The 19,585-nt window shown below is 44.5% G+C and overlaps 1 protein-coding gene and 1 pseudogene across 2 annotated transcripts; one reads left to right on the top strand and one right to left on the bottom strand.

Annotated features, from left to right (window-relative positions):
- Window positions 1–3,200: 3,200 nt before the first annotated feature.
- Window positions 3,201–16,403, top strand: nek5 (NIMA related kinase 5). 2 transcript variants are annotated; one of them, XM_029702566.1, is made up of 21 exons: window positions 3,201–3,305; window positions 3,740–3,878; window positions 4,019–4,115; window positions 4,282–4,379; window positions 4,636–4,719; window positions 4,837–4,907; window positions 5,106–5,192; window positions 6,271–6,325; window positions 6,464–6,664; window positions 7,259–7,352; window positions 10,520–10,644; window positions 10,800–11,050; window positions 11,164–11,242; window positions 12,999–13,115; window positions 13,208–13,288; window positions 13,485–13,592; window positions 13,716–13,919; window positions 14,071–14,287; window positions 14,953–15,081; window positions 15,326–15,464; window positions 15,565–16,403. In XM_029702566.1, exons 2-21 carry the CDS (start codon window positions 3,750–3,752, stop codon window positions 15,872–15,874), a joined length of 2,676 nt encoding a protein of 891 aa, XP_029558426.1. In that variant the 5' UTR covers window positions 3,201–3,305; window positions 3,740–3,749; the 3' UTR covers window positions 15,875–16,403. The 2 variants fall into 2 exon arrangements, with proteins under 2 accessions (XP_029558426.1, XP_029558427.1); XM_029702567.1 differs by lacking the exon at window positions 13,208–13,288.
- On the bottom strand, window positions 15,871–19,164 carry LOC115156298 (GDP-Man:Man(3)GlcNAc(2)-PP-Dol alpha-1,2-mannosyltransferase-like; annotated as a pseudogene).
- Between the last annotated feature and the right edge of the window lie 421 nt (window positions 19,165–19,585).

Genomic DNA, 19,585 nt, shown 5'->3' with positions numbered 1-19,585 from the left:
CTTTTATGACAGTTGGATACTTTTTCCACCACTGTCTATGAGACTCGAAATTGAGCTCAGGTGCATTCTGTTTCCATTGATCCTCCTTGATATTTCTACAACTTAATTGGAGTCCACCTGTGGTAAATTCAATTTACTAGACATAATTTGAAAAGCACACACCTGTCTACACAAGGTCCCACAGTTGACAGTGCATGTCAGAGCAAAAACCAAGCCAAGAGGTTGAAGGAATTGTCCGTAGAGCTCTGAGCCAGGATTGTAGGAAGGGTACCAAACAAATTATGCAACATTGAAGGTCCCCAAGAACACATTGGCCTCCATCATTCTTGAGTGGAAGAAGTTTGGAACCAGCAAGACTTCCTAGAGCTGGCCACCCGACCAAACCGAGCAATCGGGGGAGAAGGGCCTTGGTCAGGGAGGTTGACCAAGAACTTGATGGTCACTCTGACAGAGCTCCAGAGTTCTTCTGTGGTGATGGGAGAACCTTCCAGAAGGACAACCATCTCTGCAGCACTCCACCAATCAGGCCTCTATCAGGCCGCAGTAAAAGGCATGTGACAGCCCGCTTGGAGTTTGCCAAAAGGCACCTAAAGGACTCTCAGACCATGAGAAACAAGATTCTCTGGTCTGATGAAACCAAGATTGAACTCTTTGGCCTGAATGTCAAGCGTCACGTCTGGAGGAAACCTGGCACCATCCCAGCCAAGACGACGCAGGAGTGGCTTCAGGGCAAACTTCTGAATGTCCTTGAGTGGCCCAGCCAGAGGCCGGACTTGAACCCGATCGAACATCTCTGGAGAGACCTGAATATAGATGTGTAGCCTCGCTCCCCATCCAACCTGACAGAGCTTGAGGATCTGCAGAGAAGAATGGGAGAAACTCCCCAAATACAGGTGTGCCAAGCTTGTAGCGTCATAACCTCGAAGATTTGACGCTGTAATCGCTGCCAAAGGTGCTTCATCAAAGTACTCAGTAAAGGGTCTGAATACGTATGTAAATGTGTTATTTCTGTTTCAATATTTTTGTATAAATTTGCAAACATTTCTAAAAACCTGTTTTTGGTTTGTTGTTATGGGGTTGTGTGTAGATTGATGGGGGGGAGGGACGATTTAATCCATTTTAGAATAAGGCTGTAAAAAAAGTCAAGACAACTAAATGCTTTCTGAATGCACTGTAAAAGTATAGATGCTTTCCTTTAATACACATGTTCATTCTTTTACATTTGGCAACCTCATCCATTCCTGTACTTCCTGCCATTTGTTTGAATGTAGTCATGCTGGCTTCACCTTTGTTGCCATTGGATAATGTTGACTGTATGCTGTCTATTTTGTGTGGTTGCATTTGCTTATGTTTGCTCCCATAGCAGTATGTCTCATCTCTGATAGTGTACGTGTATTACGTGTATTATAACTATAAGCCCTGTTATATGATCATAGTGGAAATCTCTCTGATTAAGATCCTAATGAGTTGGAGAAGGGTGTCATGGGAGAGATGCCAGATGGGCTCTGCGTGTTCACCTTCACACCGATGTACTCAAGGTGATGAGGGTCCTATGGATTTTTCTACAACATGTAGAGTGCATATGCTTTTGTGAGCACTTTTTTGATATTGTTTTAAATAACCAATCCTTACTTTTTCTCATTTTAGTTAGTTCATGTTGGGACTATCTTTTTAAATTTCTCAATTATCAAAATTCTGTGACTTACACTCCCATCTCAAGAACATCCTGCTTTCTCTGTCACCCTGTTCTAAACACACACACACACACACAGATGGCAGGGGAACATGTAGACAGGCGACAAGAAGAGACCAATATAGCAGTCGTTAGACTCCTGTCGTAAGCTAGTTCCCTCTGTGAGGAGGGAGATGCCAGCCATCAATAAGGCTGTCAGCCCAGAGTAGGAAGAATTCCTGTCATAAATTTATGAGGCCTGCGCTGAGTCACTGATTCATGGAACATGCTCTTTGAATTCTGTTGCCTGATGTTCTTGAGTGGTTGCTGTCACTTCACACCAGAAAGGATGAATGATTGAATAGCTCTTATATATGTGGTCCACTGCACTGACACAGGTTAGGGATGGGAAGCCTGGTCAAGTCTTGTGGCTTGTGTATTCATATGTATTCATTAGGATCGCATCAAATAGATTAAAGTTCAAATATCTAAGAGACGTATCAGTATGACTTCATTTTTGTTAAGAAAAGGCACAGTACAGGTTAGAATCTGATGTGCATGTGTGTATTTCGGGCTGTACGTGTTTCCATGTTTGCATCGTGGGAACATTGCTCCCAGTTAGAGGAGGAATCTGTGAAGCGCATTTGCATACAGGGCTGGCCATCCACTGACCCTGTGGGAGAGCTCAGCTCTGTTGACAGACCACAGAGATGCTGGTAATGCAGGGGATTACATGGAGTGCTATGAGTCTGATGCCTCGTAAAGAGTCACTGATCCCACATACAGTAGAGGCCTTATGGCTAGCTGGTGTCCTGTGTTTCTGCTCGCAGGCCTGGGCTATAGGGTATAACTTACATTGGCATTAGTTGGTCATGCTGCACCTTATCCACTGACTGGTCTGGAGCACAAACACACTCCCTTGCATTTCAACTTTGGGTGTGATATAGGCTAATCTTGTAACAGCCATATGATCCCTGGGCCTTGAATAAGCTAAAAAAAATTCAGCTGTCATACCAAGTTTTAAAAAGTGACTTGTCTTTGCACTTGCCGCAAACCCCTATCAGATTACCAGTCAAAGATAAATTAAAGATAGAATTGCATTATTAATATACATTCCATCAATCATTGATGCATAACCATGTCATCGTGGTATGTATTGATATTTATAATGTGGTGTCGACCATTTCTTTGGAACACATTTGTCCCTCATTAACAGTGTAATAATAACTGAATGCACTGAGGATATATGTATGATACATTTCAGACTCTTGACACCCCTAGTTTAGATGGCTCCTGTTACCTAATCCATCTCAATGAAGTGTGCTTTCGGTGTTGGTAATTTTGCTCAGTGCTAAACATTTGATTCAGCATTGCCAGAATATTCCATTGAAAGAAGTGTAACAAACATTGCCATAAAATCTCTCTCTCTAATAATTAGCCCTTGAAATATGACGCTCCAGGTAGACAATTGTATTGAAGACACTGCCTACAAGTCCCAGAGTACTTTGCTTTTTTGTGCGTCCTGCCATCAGTGTCAACATACTTTTCAGGTTAGATTTAACTCTGTTGAAAAACACACATCACCACACAGTGTTCCCACAAATGTCCTTTTGAAAGGGAACGTGTCGTTTTGGTAAGTACCACTTTTGTTTGTTTGTTTTTAATGTAAAGTAAAGCCCAATATTACACCAAAGAAGGTTAGTAAACTAGCTAGCAGACAAGCTAGCACAAGCTCGGCTCTGTGTATCTGTCGCCATGGTAACGGGCTCATGCTGTCCTGGCGTTTTGGCAGCAGATTTTGTGGGTATCATCCGATCCATCCTATCCCCAACCAATGACAGGAATAGTGCTATCACACGGCGTCATGTCTTGCTATAAATAAATGTGGCGGGATGAATTAAGCATATGAAATCCAAACCATTCTCGTGTGTGTGAAATTGCATTATACAAGTTCATGCACTTAGAGGAGGTCTTATTTTCTGAGAACGCACATAAGGATGAATTGTAAATGTATGACGATAGCTGTGTGTTTTCAAAACCCCTACGTTTCTCCCACTGTTTCCTCAGGTGTGGTGTTATGAACCAGTATGAGGTGGTCCATCAGATTGGAGAGGGGGCATTTGGGAAGGCCTTCTTGGCCCTGGACAGGGACAGAGACTGGGGCGGTGAGAGCCAGTGCGTGGTCAAAGAGATCAACCTCAGAAAGGTACCAATCATAGACTTATCTGTGATGCTCATGAAATCATAACCAAGCCTCTACACAACCGACTGCATTGTTTTAACCAGTAGGCCAGGAATTTGTTATGAGAATTTCCATCCCCTTTTTTGTTGCAATGTCATTCATAGATGTCACCTATGGAAAAGGAAGCATCCAAAAAGGAAGTCATGCTGCTTGCAAAGATGAAGCATCCAAATATCGTCACCTTTTTCAAATCATTTCAGGGTTTGTATCCAGTCAATATGTCTGTGTGTGTGTCTGTGTCTGTGTCTGTGTGTGTGTGTGTGTGTGTGTGTGTGTGTGTGTGTGTGTGTGTGTGTGTGTGTGTGTGCATACATGCGTATGTGCTTGCTTGTGTGTGATGTTGATCAGTTTATCCTGTCTGAAACAGAGAGCACTAACCTGTACATAGTGATGGAGTACTGTGATGGAGGAGATCTGATGAAGAAGATCAGTATGCAACGAGGGGTTATGTTTACTGAGGAGCAGGTACAGACACACACACACACCACAGGAGGTTGGTGGCACCTTAATTGGGGAGGACTGGCTCATGGTAATGGCTGGAATGATTGAGTGGAATTGTATCAAATACATCAAAGACATGGTTTCCATGTGTTGGATGCCATTCCATTAGCGCCATTCCAGACATTATTATGAGCTGTCCTCCCCTCAGCAGCCTCCACTGAGACACACCACACACAGGGTTCAAGGAAATACTCATGTAAACTATTTTGTTCCCACTCAGATAGTGGATTGGTTTGTACAGATCTGTTTGGGACTGAAGCACATCCATGACAGGAAGGTTTTGCACAGAGACATCAAAGCACAGGTATTAAACAGCTGTCTTAGTCAGACAAAAGCCACATAGATATCAAAGCACAGGTACCACTTATAACAACTTGATCTACTCTGATCATTGTTTTGTTTTTGTATTGCTTTCCTCTAGAATATATTCCTTACCAAGAAGGGGATGAAAGCCAAGCTGGGAGACTTTGGCATTGCAAGAATGTTAAACAAGTGAGTTTCTATGATAGTGGCAGAAGACTCACAGCCAGGAAAGAGACTACTGGTATTTTCTCCATAACAGCTGCTGATTACAGAGAGCTAGGACATGTTCCAAACCATGTTATTAACATTCCACATTCCACAACCATACTGTTACATTGTGTATTACCACTCATGTATATTTATGTTCTGATGAATGTGATTGGCTAGTACCATGGAGCTAGCCAGGACCTGTGTTGGGACGCCATATTACCTGTCTCCTGAAATCTGTGACAACAGACCGTACAATAACAAAACGTATGTACCATATTATCCTCCCTTCTTTTTATTACTCTCTCACACTCTATCTATCGATGTCTTTCTCTCTTATTCACACACAGCCTCCCACTGGACACAGACGTCAGTTCAATGTAAAGTTTTGATTTACATTTGTTGGAAATGTCAACTAACGTGAATTCAACATGAAATCAACAACAAAAAATCACCATGCTGTTGGATTTAGGTAAAAAATTGGGTGAAAAAAATATGGAATCCAGTTAGTTTGTAATCACATAGATTTTTTGGGTTGAAATGATGTGGAAACAACGTTGATTCATCCAGTGTCTTGGCCTGCAAAAGTAAAAGCCAAAATGTCAGTGTTGTGTTTTGGTGAAATGAGCTACAGTACCTCTACCTAGCTCACCCGCAGGATTTCCTGTTATGCTGTTATGTGTTTAGACAACCCAAAAATAGACCCTGTGTTACTTTCTCCCAATAACATATGTCGGCGGTGTCTAATATGGTGATATGTTACCTGATGAGACACTGACTGACTGTGGGGAGAAGTTAACACATTTATTCAGTATATGGCCGTAGCTGTTGTGTTGCAAACACCTTGCTCCATCTGAGCAATCAAAACATTGTGTGACATAAGGTATTTCGTGTTGGAACTTGTGTGTTTGTGTAAACAGTGAAGCAAGCAGACAGGACTGTAGAGCATTAGCTAGCTGCCTGATCAATCAGCCATGTGGCTGCAACAACGCCACAATCTTTTCCATCATACTCTCATTCTGGCTAGTCTGAAATCGGTGTCCTCCCTCCATTAATAGGCGCACATTCACATACACACTTTGTCTAGGCAGCTATTGTTCTGCTTTCTAGAACTGGGCTGTTTTGACACTAGCTGGGATAGAGAGGGCGCTCCCTGAGTTTCACTGTTACACACATTTATGTGTCGTTTCCCCTCTATTAGCTCCTCACGAATAGTTCACAGATCATCATATACATCATAAACTGTCATCCACCATTACCACAGCTGCAAAGTATCCTTGTGCATTTTATAATGATTGCTCTTATATTCAACAGCAATCTTTGACTGGTTCTTTCTGTTCCTCAGGGATATCTGGTCTCTGGGCTGTGTCCTGTATGAGCTCTGCACCCTCAGACATCCAGTAAGCACTGCTACAAACACACAAATGCACACACTCACACGCACACGCAGTCACACTCAGACAACACATGAATGCACACACATATACACATGCAATTCAAAGCCACACTATCTCAAAAGTATTTATCTCCACCTGCAGTTTGAGGGCAACAGCCTGAGGCAGCTGGTAGTGAAGATCTGTACGGGGCGCTATAACCCAGTCTCCACCCGATACTCCTACGACCTGCGCCTGCTGGTCACTCAGCTGTTCAAGGTCAGCCCGCGAGACCGGCCCTCCGTCAACTCTGTCCTCAAACGGCCCTTCCTAGAGAAACACATCAGCAAACACCTGGACCCCCAGGTAACTACTAGGGTACCAAGAAAGGGACTGGAGGCTCAGCCGGTAACCTTTCTATACGTTCCCCTTGGGCTTAGATAATTATAAACAGAGGGGTGACTTTCTGTTTACAGAAATGAACATTGAAATCTTTTTGGGTTGAAACGGTTAAACTAAACTTGCACAACCCAAATGTGCTAACTACTCACACTTTGTAGAAGTCTTGTGACTTCTTGTCAAGAACAGATATTATTAGCTTGCATGTTTGTGTGTGTGTGTTTTTGGTTTTACTATCCTTGTGGGGACCAGAAGTCCTCACACGGAAAATAAAACAAGGAACATTATGCCAGTCCCCTCAAGAAAACATATTTTAGCTTTAGGGATTAGGTTTATGGTTAAGGTTACAATTAGGGTTAGAATTAGGGTTAGGAGTTAAGGGTTTGGGGTTAAGGTTAGGTTAAGGGCCAGGGAAAATAGGATTTTGAATGGGAATCAATTGTTTGGTCCCCACAAGGATAGTAAAACAAACATGTACAGTGTGTGTGTGTGTTATTGTATTATTGTGTTAACTTCAGGATGTCCTGTGCTGTTTCCTTACTCTGTTCTGGGTGTTTCTAGGTCATTGAGGATGAATTCAGCCACACAGTGCTTCACAGAAAGAGAGCTGCAGGCCCACTGCCTAGAGTGCGGGCCGCACCAGTACAGATCACCGGTACACACGCTTAAGGGACATAAGCGAAAAGATTGTATTGCTGTATTTCTGTCTGAGTCCAAACATCCCCTTAACATAATCATTAGCTTTTCTCAGAATGGTTTCAGCCACACATTACCCAACAACAAAGTTTCCTACTTAAATAGGCTTGGCTAATAGGCTTGGCTTCACAGTAGCTGTGATGAAATGTTGTCAGTTACACCACCTGGTGGTCAGGGTCATAGCATTCTCTCCAATATATGTTCATCCTCATCAGAATACATTCACTAAAACTCTTGGCATCAAAACCAGTTGCACAGAACTGAACTGTGAGCACAGGTTAAAGATTCCTGGGCATGAAATGTAAATGACGTCAGCCGTGTCTCTCATTCTCAGAGTACAATCACTTGGTGAATGGCAATAGACTGTTGTCATTCTATTAGGAAGCATGCTAGTGCTGACATGTCAATTCTGCCACCTGTATTGTTATGGTACCATTATAGCAACATTGGCTTGTCTGGGTATGCCAACTCAACATCACAATGATGTCAAATCAAATCGAAATGTATTTGTCACATGCGCCGAACACAACACCTTACAGTGAAATGCTTACTGAATAGCCCTTAACCAACAATGCTTTAAGAGGTTTTTAAGAAATTAAATGTTAAGTAAAAAAATAGAAAATAAAAACAAAAGTAACAATTAATCAAACAGCAGCAGTAAAATAACAATAGCGAGCCTACAGTTGAAGTCGGAAGTTTACATACACTTAGGTTGGAGTCATTAAAACTAGTTTTTCAACCACTCCACACATTTCTTGTTAACAAAATATAGTTTTGGCAAGTCGGTTAGGACATGTACTTTGTGCATGACACAAGTCATTTTTCCAACAATTGTTTACACACAGATTATTTCACATATAATTCATTTTCTCTACTATTATTCTGACATTTCACATTCTTAAAATAAAGTGGTGATCTGACCTAAAACAGGGAATTTTTACTAGGATTAAATGTCATGAATTGTGAAAAACTGAGTTTAAATGTATTTGGCTAAGGTGTATGTAAACTTCCGACTTCAACTGTATATACAGGGGGTACCGGTACAGAGTCAATGTGCGGGGGCACCGGATGGTCGAGGTAATTGAGGTAATATGTACATGAATGTATAGTTAAAGTGAATATGCATAGATAATAACCAGAGAGTAGCAGCAGCGTAAAAAAAAGGGGTTTGGGTAGCCCTTTGATTAGCTGTTCAGGAGTCTTATGGCTTGGGGGTAGAAGCTGTTTAGAAGCCTTTTTGACTAGACTTGGCGCTCCAGTACCGCTTGCCATGCGGTAGCAGAGAGAACAGTCTATGACTAGGGTGGTTGGAGTCTTTGACCATTTTTATGGGCCTTCCTCCGATACCGCCTGGTATAGAGGTCCTGGATGGCAGGAAGCTTGGCACCAGAGATGTACTGGGCCGTATGTACTTCCCTCTGTAGTGCTTTGCGGTCGGAGACCGAGCAGTTGTTATACCAGGCAGTGATGCAACCAGTCAGGATGCTCTCGATGCAGCTGTAGAACCTATTGAGGATCTGAGGACCCATGCCGAATCTCCTCAGTCTGCTAAGGGGAAATAGGTTTTGTCGTGCCCTCTTCACGACTGTCTTAGTGTGTTTGGACTATGATAGTTTGTTGGTGATGTGGACACCAAGGAACTTGAATCTCTCATCCTGCTCCAATACAGCCCTGTCAATGAGAATGGGGGCGTGCTTTGTCCTCCTTTTCTTGTAGTCCACAATCATCTCCTTTGTCTTGATCACTTTGAGGGAGAGGTTGTTGTCCTGGCACCACACAGCCAGGTCTCTGACCTCCTCCCTATAGGCTGTCTCATCGTTGTCGGTGATCAGGCCTACCACTGTTGTGTCATCGGAAAACTTGATGATGGTGTTGGAGTCATGCCTGGCCGTGCAGTCACGAGTGAACAGGGAGTACAGGAGGGGACTGAACACGCACCCCTGAGGCGCCCCCGTGTTGAGTATCAGCGTGGTGGATGTGTTGTTACCTACCCTTACCACCTGGGGGTGGCCCGTCAGGAAGTCTAGGATCCAGTTGCAGAGGGAGGTGTTTAGTCCCAGGGTCCTTAGCTTAATGATGAGCTTTGAGGGCACTATGGTGTTGAACGCTCATCTGTAGTCAATGAATAGCATTCTCACATAGGTGTTCCTTTTGTCCAGGTGGGGAATGGCAGTGTTGAGTGCAAAAGAGATTGCATCATCTGTGGATCTGTTGGGGTGGTATGCAAATTGAGTGGGTCTAGGATTTCTGGGATAATGGTGTTGATGTGAGCCATGACCAGCCTTTCAAAGCACTTCATGGCTACACACTTGAGTGCTACCTGTCGGTATTCATTTAGGCAGGTGTTAGTGTTCTTGGGCACAGGGACTATGGTGGTCTGCTTGAAACATGTTGGTATTACAGACTCAGTCAGGGACAGGTTGAAAATGTTAGTAAAGGCACTTGCCAGTTAGTCAGCGCACGCTGGGAGTACACATCCTGGCAATCCGTCTGGCCCTGTGGCCTTGTGGATGTTCACCTGTTTAAAGGTCTTACTCACATTGGCTACAGAGAGAGTGATCACACAGTGTTACTTGCCTCGAAGTGAGCATAAAGTAATTTAGCTCGTCTGGTAGGATCGTGTCACTGGGAAGCCCGCGGCTGTGCTTCTCTTTGTAGTCTGTAATGGTTTGCAAGCCCTGCCACATCGGAAGTGCATCGGAGCCAGTGTAGTACGATTCAATCTTAGTCCTGTATTGACGGTTTGCCTGCTTAATGAGTCGTCGGAGGGCGTAGCAGGATTTCTTATAGGCTTCCAGGTTAGAGTCCCGCTCCTTGAAAGCGGCAGCTCTACCCTTTAGCTCAGTTCGGATATTGCCTGTAATCCATGGCTTCTGGTTGGGGTATGTACGTACGTACGTACGGTCACTGTGGGGACGACGTCATTGATGAAGCCAGTGTCTGATGTGGTGTACTCAACGCCATCGGGGGAATCCCGGAACACATTCCAGTCTGTGATAGCAAAACAGTCCTGTAGCTTGTGATATTTCATCACAATGATGTACCTCCTATCTGTTAGCTGCATACTGTATGTATCTCCTTTTTATTTTTTGTAACTTTACATTTTTCATCCTCTGTTGGGTCCAGAAATAGTCACCAAAGCCAGAGTCTCAGAGAGGCCTCCTCCTCGGTCGAAGCCTGGGCCCTCGGTGAAGAAACCGCCCCCCAAACCAGATTGGAAACCCCCTACCAGAGTCATGCCACAGCACAAAGTAACTCACCTTTCTAAAGAACAACTATATCAGTTACTTCTCCAGTTGCCTACTACTGTATAACAGCTACTACATGAAAGCATGTTCCTAGAACTGTACCACTGAAATTCCATCTTATCTTGTTCCATCTTATCTTTTGGGTTTTTGTTCCTCAGCCGTTTCATCCACGAGCAGCACAGATTAGGGTTCCAGTGGCCAGACAATACGGTCAACAGAACCCCAGGTGGGACGGTCAGGCTGAAGTCAACCCTTACGACCACTACTATGCCCAGCTGGATGCCATCCAGAGGAGATACTCTCCTCTACCTCCTCGTCCTCCTCTTCCCTCCTGTCATCCTCCGGTGGTTCAGGAGAGACCTGTGGAGCGCTATGATGACAGAGAGAATCGCCCAGAACCATATCAATTGTGAGTGTTCAGTCAAGCATAACCATAATTATAGAATAATGTTCTTCAAACCTGGTCCTTGCGAGATACAGGGTTTGCAGGCTTTTGTTAATTTGTGTGTGTTTGGCCTTCAGGGTGGCCGCTGCCTGTAATGAATACCGCCAGAGGAGACAGGAGGCCAACCAGTACAAGCTGAGGGTAGAGAAACAGCTGGTGGGTCTCAGGCTGTATTATGCTGAAACAGCCAGCTGTTTGTTGGCTTCTGTTAAATACTAGAAAAACTGGATATGCTGCTGATGTATTGTAACTGTAATACAGTGAGGGGAAAAAGTATTTGATCCCCTGCTGATTTTGTACATTTGTCCACTGACAAAGAAAGGATCAGTCTATAATTTTAATGGTAGGTTTATTTGAACAGTGAGAGATAGAATAACAACAAAAAAATCCAGAAAAACAAAACGCATGTTAAAAATGTTATAAAATGATTTGCATTTTAATGAGGGAAGTAAGTATTTGACCCCTCTGTAAAACATGACTTAGTACTTGGTGGCAAAACCCTTGTTGGCAATCACAGAGGTCAGACGTTTCTTGTAGTTGGCCACCAGGTTTGCACACATCTCAGGAGGGATTTTGTCCCACTCCTCTTTGCAGATCTTCTCCAAGTCATTAAGGTTTTGAGGCTGACGTTTGGCAACTCGAACCTTCAGCTCCCTCCACAGATTTCCTATGGGATTAAGGTCTGGAGACTGGCTAGGCCACTCCAGGACCTTAATGTGCTTCTTCTTGAGCCACTCCTTTGTTGCCTTGGCCGTGTGTTTTGGATCATTGTCATGCTGGAATACCCATCCACGACCCATTTTCAGTGCCCTGGCTGAGGGAAGGAGGTTCTCACCCAAGATTTGATTGTACATGGCCCCGTCCATCGTCGCTTTGATGCGGTGAAGTTGTCCTGTCCCCTTAGCAGAAAAACACCCCCAAAGCATAATGTTTCCACCTCCATGTTTGAGGGTGGGGATGGTGTTCTTGGGGTCATAGGCAGCATTCTTCCTCCAAACACGGCGAGTTGAGTTGATGCCTAAGAGCTCCATTTTGGTCTCATTTGACCACAACACTTTCACCCAGTTGTCCTCTGAATAATTCAGATGTTCATTGGTAAACTTCAGACGGGCATGTATATGTGCTTTCTTGAGCAGGGGGACCTTGCGGGCGCTGCAGGATTTCAGTTCTTCACGGCGTAGTGTGTTACCAATTGTTTTCTTGTTGACTATGGTCCCAGCTGCCTTGAGATCATTGACAAGATCCTCCCGTGTAGTTCTGGGCTGATTCCTCACCATTCTCATGATCATTGCAACACCACGAGGTGAGATCTTGCATGCAGCCCCAGGCCAAGGGAGATTGACAGTTCTTTTGTGTTTCTTCCATTTGCGAATAATCGCTCCAACTGTTGTCACCTTCTCACCAAGCTGCTTGGTGATGGTCTTGCAGCCCATTCCAGCCTTGTGTAGGTCTACAATCTTGTCCCTGAAATCCTTGGAGAGCTCTTTGGTCTTGGCCATGGTGGAGAGTTTGGAATCTGATTGATTGATTGCTTCTGTGGACAGGTGTCTTTTATACAGGTAACAAGCTGAGATTAGGAGCACTCCCTTTAAGAGTGTGCTCCTAATCTCAGCTCGTTACCTGTATAAAAGACACCTGGGAGCCAGAAATCTTTCTGATTGAGAGGGGGTCAAATTCTTATTTCCCTCATTAAAATGCAAATCAATTTATTACATTTTTTACATGCGTTTTTCTGGATTTTTTGTTGTTGTTATTCTGTCTCTCACTGTTCAAATAAACCTACCATTAAAATTATAGACTGATCATTTCTTTGTCAGTGGGCAAACGTACAAAATCAGCACGGGATCAAATACTTGTTTCCCTCACTGTATCTGTAAATATGAACCCTGGCCCTTCCCTTTTTCACCCCCAGGGCCTGCGGCCCTCCACAGCAGATGCTGAGCGTTACAGACAGCCTGAGCAGGACCAGGGGGCAGCGCGACCTGCACACCCACCCACACCTCACGACAGGAGGCAGGATGGGCAGCAGGTAAGACGGAACGTCAGGAGAAGGTGCAGAAAAGTGAATACGTGATTTATTGTTTATTTGTCAAACAGTCAGGTTCATGTCTATATGTGTAGGAGTATCTACGGAAGTTGCAGCACATCAGACAGCAATATTATAGTGAGATGAGAGATATCAGAATGAGAGCTGATGCTGAGGTAAACACAACAACATATTGACATAAAGGTTTCTCTGTCATTCCCTATGCCCTACCATTCTTTATCACAACCACGTGCTATCTGCATAACACCACTGCACTTTTCTAATACCATTCCCACTGTACCAAACACAGATTTCTCCAGAATTTAAGTCTATATAATGACATTGATATTAACAGAACATACATCTTTTCAGCCCCAGCCACAAGTGAAACCAGGCACATACCTGGTAGAGAAGCCCAGACACACAGAGCCTCCAACACATAGTGGAGACCAGGACAGAGACAGACCCCAACCTGACCAGGTAAGACTTAATAAGGGGCTTATTGCGAACATTCACATCGAAATGGATTGTGTAAAGCAGAAGTCTCTCACAATAAATAATAATTTCAGGCCTGTATCTTAAATTTCTATCTGCAACATTAAGGACATTGAAGGAGCCCTGAGACAGATCAGGCAGGAGAACAGACTGGAGAGGAGAGAGCTACAGAAGAAGCACAAAGACAAGAAAGCTATCATGTTTGAGATCAAGTTAAATGATGCAAGGATTCAAGAGGATGAAGAGAAAGAAAAAGAGGAGAAGAGGGATGAGGAGAGAATAGTGGAGGACAAAAAGGAAGATGAGAAAGAGGTAAAAGATGACATGTTGCCTAAGTGAGTATGTTCATTTCAACGGGGTGTGTGACTTCACTTAGGACAATGGTGGGGCTCTCAAGCATCTCATTGTTTACCTGGTCTGTCTGTCTGTCTGTCTGTCTGTCTGTCTCTGTCTGTCCTGTGAGGTGGACCCACTGAACCAGACCCTGAGCTTCCAGGCAGGGGAGGAGCTGAGGCACAGGGATTGGTCCGGGGCAGGATTGGGGGCAGGGCAGGATGAAGGCACGCCCAGGTCAGAGGTGAGGAAGGGGTGGGGCCAGGCAGCACCACAGACCCTACTAGATGCCCTGGCTGAGATGGACGTGTCATCAGTGTGTACCACCATGGCTGTGCCTGAACTGGGTGAGTGGAAGGGACACAATGGAAGAATCTCAATTGCATACTCCTTGAGTCCTCTCTCCTCTCTCCTTTCCTCCTTCTCAAACCCATTGGATGAGAAAGCCAGCGGTCCTCCAATGGGTTTTGAAGCGGCCAGGACCAATCCCTCCTCTGTCCTCTCTCCTTCGTGTCCCAGAAACCGATAAGTGGTCAAGGAGAGTGTCAATTCGTTAGTAGGCGAACCGAGGAGTATACTACCCTCCTCAATTACCTACTTCGCCAAAGGATCCACAAGAGTATCCTCCCGGCGGCAAGTGCGGATGTGTTTTTTAATCCGCCACACACCCTTTGTTATGCTGTAGTTTACTTGCAGGAGGAATGCTTAAACATATGTAAAAACTATATGCTACTTATCCTTTAATCTATAAAATGTCTTGAGCAACTAACTTAAATAGTTTTACGAATGTACACATTTATTTTGGGATTCCACCCTGTATATGGAATTTGCCTGATGACACGTGATTGGAGAAGGAGAGTCTAACTTCATACAAGTACATTTTTGTCCACTTTCCCTCTCCTTGCCGCCTCTCCTCAAGAAAGGACGCAGGAGTTGAAAAAAAAACAATTAAGATCTTCCCTTAGTGTCAGTGTTCAGCATGGTCAGTACTGTACTCTCTTCCTCCCCCCAGGTGGCGCTGCAGATCTCGAGGGGAAGGCAATAGGGGAGAGGAGACAGTGGGGAGAGGGTCCCCCCAACACCCTGCTCCATGCTTTGGGTCAGGCTGAGCTAACCTCCACCCTGGACTCCGTAATGCCAGGTCAGACTCCTCTTAGACTTGACCCCAGGGTTTTAGATTGATAGGGAGAATCTCGATTGTATACTCATCGTGTCCTCAAAACCCATTGGTTGAAAAAGTCACATGGAAGGGACCTCTGGCTTTGGGTTCTGAGAAGGAGGTGAGGGGAGAGGATGCAAGGAGTATGCAATTGAGATTCTCCCCAGGTCTAGGATTCTCAAATACAAGAGCACAGCAATTAGACACCTTTCTCCTTCCCTCTTAGAACCATTGACTGAGAAAGACCGCGCCAAGGAGCCGGAGAAAGAGGGAGCCGAAACAGAGGAAAAAGTGCAGGAGGATGAAGACTCAGATGTGGAGATGGACGAGGAGCGTCTAGAGCCCAGGTCGGATGATGACGACACGTGAGTGTGACACTGGGGTGATGCTGACAATGTGCTTGTGTTACTAGGCCAACCTTTGACATTTCATTCTTCCTACGTTTTTAAATCTCTCCTTCCTCAGGAACTTTGAGGAGTCTGAAGATGAGCTGAGAGAGGAGGTGGCAGAGTCAATGTTTAACCTTTTTATAATGGAGGAAGGAGAGAAGGTTGTAACAGATGGAGTAGTGGGGGAAATAGAGTTAGACAGTCAGGAAACTGTAGATCTCCAGCAAATACACCCTGTGATAGAGCCCACTGGTTACACCTCCATAGAGGGTAAACCCTCTCAGACTCAAGCTGCAGGGTGTGAGACTCGGGCAGAGCAACCAAGGGATACCCAGGCTTCAGACGAGGACTGTGAGGCCAGTAAGAAGCAACAGCCAGAACATTAGTGTTCATATTATTCTTTACTGTGAGATTTAAGTGAAACGATGACAAGGACCTTGTTAATGGATTCTTTTCTACAAAAAAACAGCAAGTTTGAGTAAGCTCTCTTTATAATTTTCATCAACTTGCATATATTTTTTTCTTTGAGGAGTCTGAAGGAGGTTGGTGGCACCTTAATTGGGGAGGACGGCCTCATGGTAGTGGCTGGAGTAGAATGGTATCAAATACATGGTTTTGCTCCGTTGCAGCCTTTATTATGAGCCGTCCTCACCTCAGCAGCCTATGGCAGGAATAGGTATCACTTGGCCCAAACTTTAACCTAGTAGACCTGTCTTACGTTTTTCTAAACTGCAAGTTAGTTTGGTGCTACCTATTCTTGCCACAGGTTGGCAGTATAACATAAGCAGGCAGACAGGTATTTGGGTGTTGAAAATGTTTCAGTATTGTTGTTACATGGAGCAACTTCTAAAGACTAAATCAAAATAATAAAATACAACACAAGGTTGAACAATACATGTACTTTTCCAAAATAAAGCATTGTTTGTATATTTACATTTTCTTCACATTAAATCAGTAACATTTCTGAGCCATGGTCCCTTACAGAGAGGGCGGGGGAAAAAAGCACACAGAAAAAAAATTGCACAATCATATTTGGTCATTCTTCGCAGGTGAAACCAGTACAGAAACCTCAATTCAGGATCAAATGCTTTTTGATTGCAAATGTATAAATAGAATATCCACCACGTCACTATAACTCTATCAAGACAGAGCAGGTAAGACAAGCATCCTTACTTATTCATATTAATAAAGCCAGCAAAGCTCTGATACACCATCAGCGGTCCAACATTCAAATTGATACAACATTCTCGGCCAATCAAGCCTGTGAGTGCTGTAGAGGGGAGGGGTTTCAGTCTGAGGTGGGAGTGATTGGTCTTCCCTCATCGCTGCTGTGTTCCCATCAGAGGTTCCATGGAAGACAGGAAGCTAGAGTCAAACTCATGGTTTGAGAAACAGTGTACGGACCGCTGGGTGTTCCGCCGGATCTTCATCGTGCCGCCGACGACAGGGTCAGGATGGTCTCCATGGCGGTGGCGTAGCTGTCCTCGCTGTCGGCCAGGAAGCCAGTCTGTCCACCCTCATAGGGATCCACGATGTCCAGCTTGGGGCCGCCGGCCTTGTGAACCAGGAGTCCCTGCAGCCATACATTCTGAGACAGAAGAGGAGGCAGAGTAGGGACAGGGATCACGAGTTTGGCATTTACAATACTTGTCTAAAAGACTGAAGATAAGATGGTAGAGATAAGATTAATACCTACGCCAAAATGCTTGTTCCACATAGTGTGCACGCCAATGGTGGCATCCATCAGCTCCCTCTTTAGCTCCTCAAAGGAAACATTGAGTTTAAACTCCACCCTGTCAGTCACACCCAGCTCCTGGCACAACCCCCTTAGCATCAGCACTCTATCCTCATCCTCCTGGTTATGGCAGCAACCAATCAACACCAGTCTCTGAGACTCCCGCCCTCCCGGGCCCGCCCCTTTCCCCCCCAGAAGCTTCTGAAATTCCCTTATCTGTAGCCGGTGGTCTTTCTCTGGTCAGAACTGACCCACGGACACTATCGAATGGCACTTCCTGTCTCCAATAACCTCCCCTTTCACCTCGTCCTCCAATGGCATGTCAATGAAGGAATGGACGTCGCAGGGCGGGTAGACCACGCCGGTGCGGCTGGGGGTGCGCCACAGAGCCAGGATGTGGCCCAGTGTCCAGGTTGAGTTGACCGTGACGACATCGCTGCAGGAGCCAGCTAGGCCGTAGATCAGAGCGAAGGCACAGTAGTACATCAGCTTAGCCGTACTAAGGACAGGGTTAGTAGAGACGTAGTCTGCATTGTTGAACCTGTTGGGATCGCAGGAGGGAGTGGATGATTACAAATACTGCAGAGGAAAATCCATTTGGTAACTAGGCCTATAACAAAAACACACTATTAAAGAGCACATTATCTTCAGAATAACAATATCAATATGCTTTATGTAATTAAAATAAACAGTACTGACCTGGGGTTCCTCTCACCACAGAAAGCATGTTGAGTTTATTTTATTTTTACAGGGACAGTGCACATTAATCAACATTTCAGTAAAAGTGCCGGTTTTAGCCAGCCGGCTAATTTTCAACCGCAGTCCCTGGGCAGGTTATTGTCAGTACTGACAGTGGGGAAGTGCACATAGCTGCCCACCCTGCATCCTCCCAGGTAGCAGAAGATAGGCAGAGTGAAGGCATAGCCCATGGAGTCCATATAGAGGTTTGGTATAAAGGATGTGAGGGCCTCCCAGCCCAGGAACATGGTGTCCATGCTCTGCCCCAGCAGGGTGAAGTGGGGGGAGGAGCTAGCCTCCAGCAAGAGACAGTTCTTCAGGAATATGAAAGTCACTGGACGAGGCAGCCTGATGTTGAATCATTGTCGTGGCACCCTCCAGAATCTGTTCCCCCATCACATCTTGGTCACCGGTGTACACAACAACAGAGATGTTTGGGTATCTACAGGAGGGAAGACACAGAAGAGACAACTCAACATATCAGCAGATAAAGTAATGGAAAATACAGGTTATGAAGCTCATGAGCACTCTATGAATGCATTGAAATCTAAAAATATGCTCAGACAGTGTAAATCTACCTATTCTGAAGCGCTCTGAGGGCACACGCTCCCCGCCTCCTGCATTGCAGTAGCGGTGGGAGAAGGCCACCGTTGGGGAGCTGTCCTGAGCCAGGCGTGCTTTCCGACTCCTCTGCAGCCACATTCGGACACCCATGGCCAAGTTCTGATACACGCATGGCAGCACCATGGCCCATACTAATCTGTTTTGAAGACAAGAACAATTATACTACTAGCGATAACACCATGGTGGCTGACTGACTGGTTCTCAGTAGCTAGCTAGCTATGAATTTAACACCAGTATTTGACAATGTTATGTCGATACAATGAACTCCGATTTTAAAATGTATTTTCTTAGTCATAGATATGGCTACTAGCTAGCTAGCTATGGCTGTCACTTGTTCTTTCTTCATAGTCATAGATATGCTTATTAACTAGCTAACGTTATCTATGACTGTCACTTGTTCTTTCTTCATATAGCCAGTTTCTGTTGGCAAGAACTGTAAGGTTAAGATAACTACGATCTGCATTTACTACGACAGGTGATAGAAACAAAGCAACATCATTTATTTAATGATTATTACCTGATGAAGTCGCATGAGCACAGAGCCAGATGATCATGGCCAGCCATCTTGACAACACAAACTTTGACACCGGAAGAAGTTGTAGAGCTGTCTTTTGAGGTGCGTGTATGTGATTGGTCAATATTTCGTTGTTTACATAGGATGTCAGAATTAAAGCTACACGCTACTTGATGGCTAAAATATGCATTGGTGGAAAAAGTACCCAATTGTCCTTCTTGAGTAAAAGTAAAGATACCTTATTAGAAAATGACTCAAGTAAAAGTGAAAGTCACCCAATAAAATACTACTTGAGTAAAAGTCTAAAAGTATTTGGTTTTAAATATACTTAGTATCAAAGTAAATGTAATTGCTAAAATATACTTAAGTATCAAAAGTAAAAGTACAAGTATAAATCAAATTCCTTATATTAAGCAAACCAGATGGCACAATTTTCTTGTTTTTTTATTCACGGATAGCTTGGGGCACACTCCAACACTCAAGACA

Source organism: Salmo trutta, chromosome 20 (assembly GCF_901001165.1).
Source record: "Salmo trutta chromosome 20, fSalTru1.1, whole genome shotgun sequence".
In the NCBI taxonomy this organism is placed as follows: Eukaryota; Metazoa; Chordata; class Actinopteri; order Salmoniformes; family Salmonidae; genus Salmo; species Salmo trutta.
Note: the sequence above shows the minus strand (reverse complement) of the source record. Positions and strands in the feature narration are given on the sequence as shown.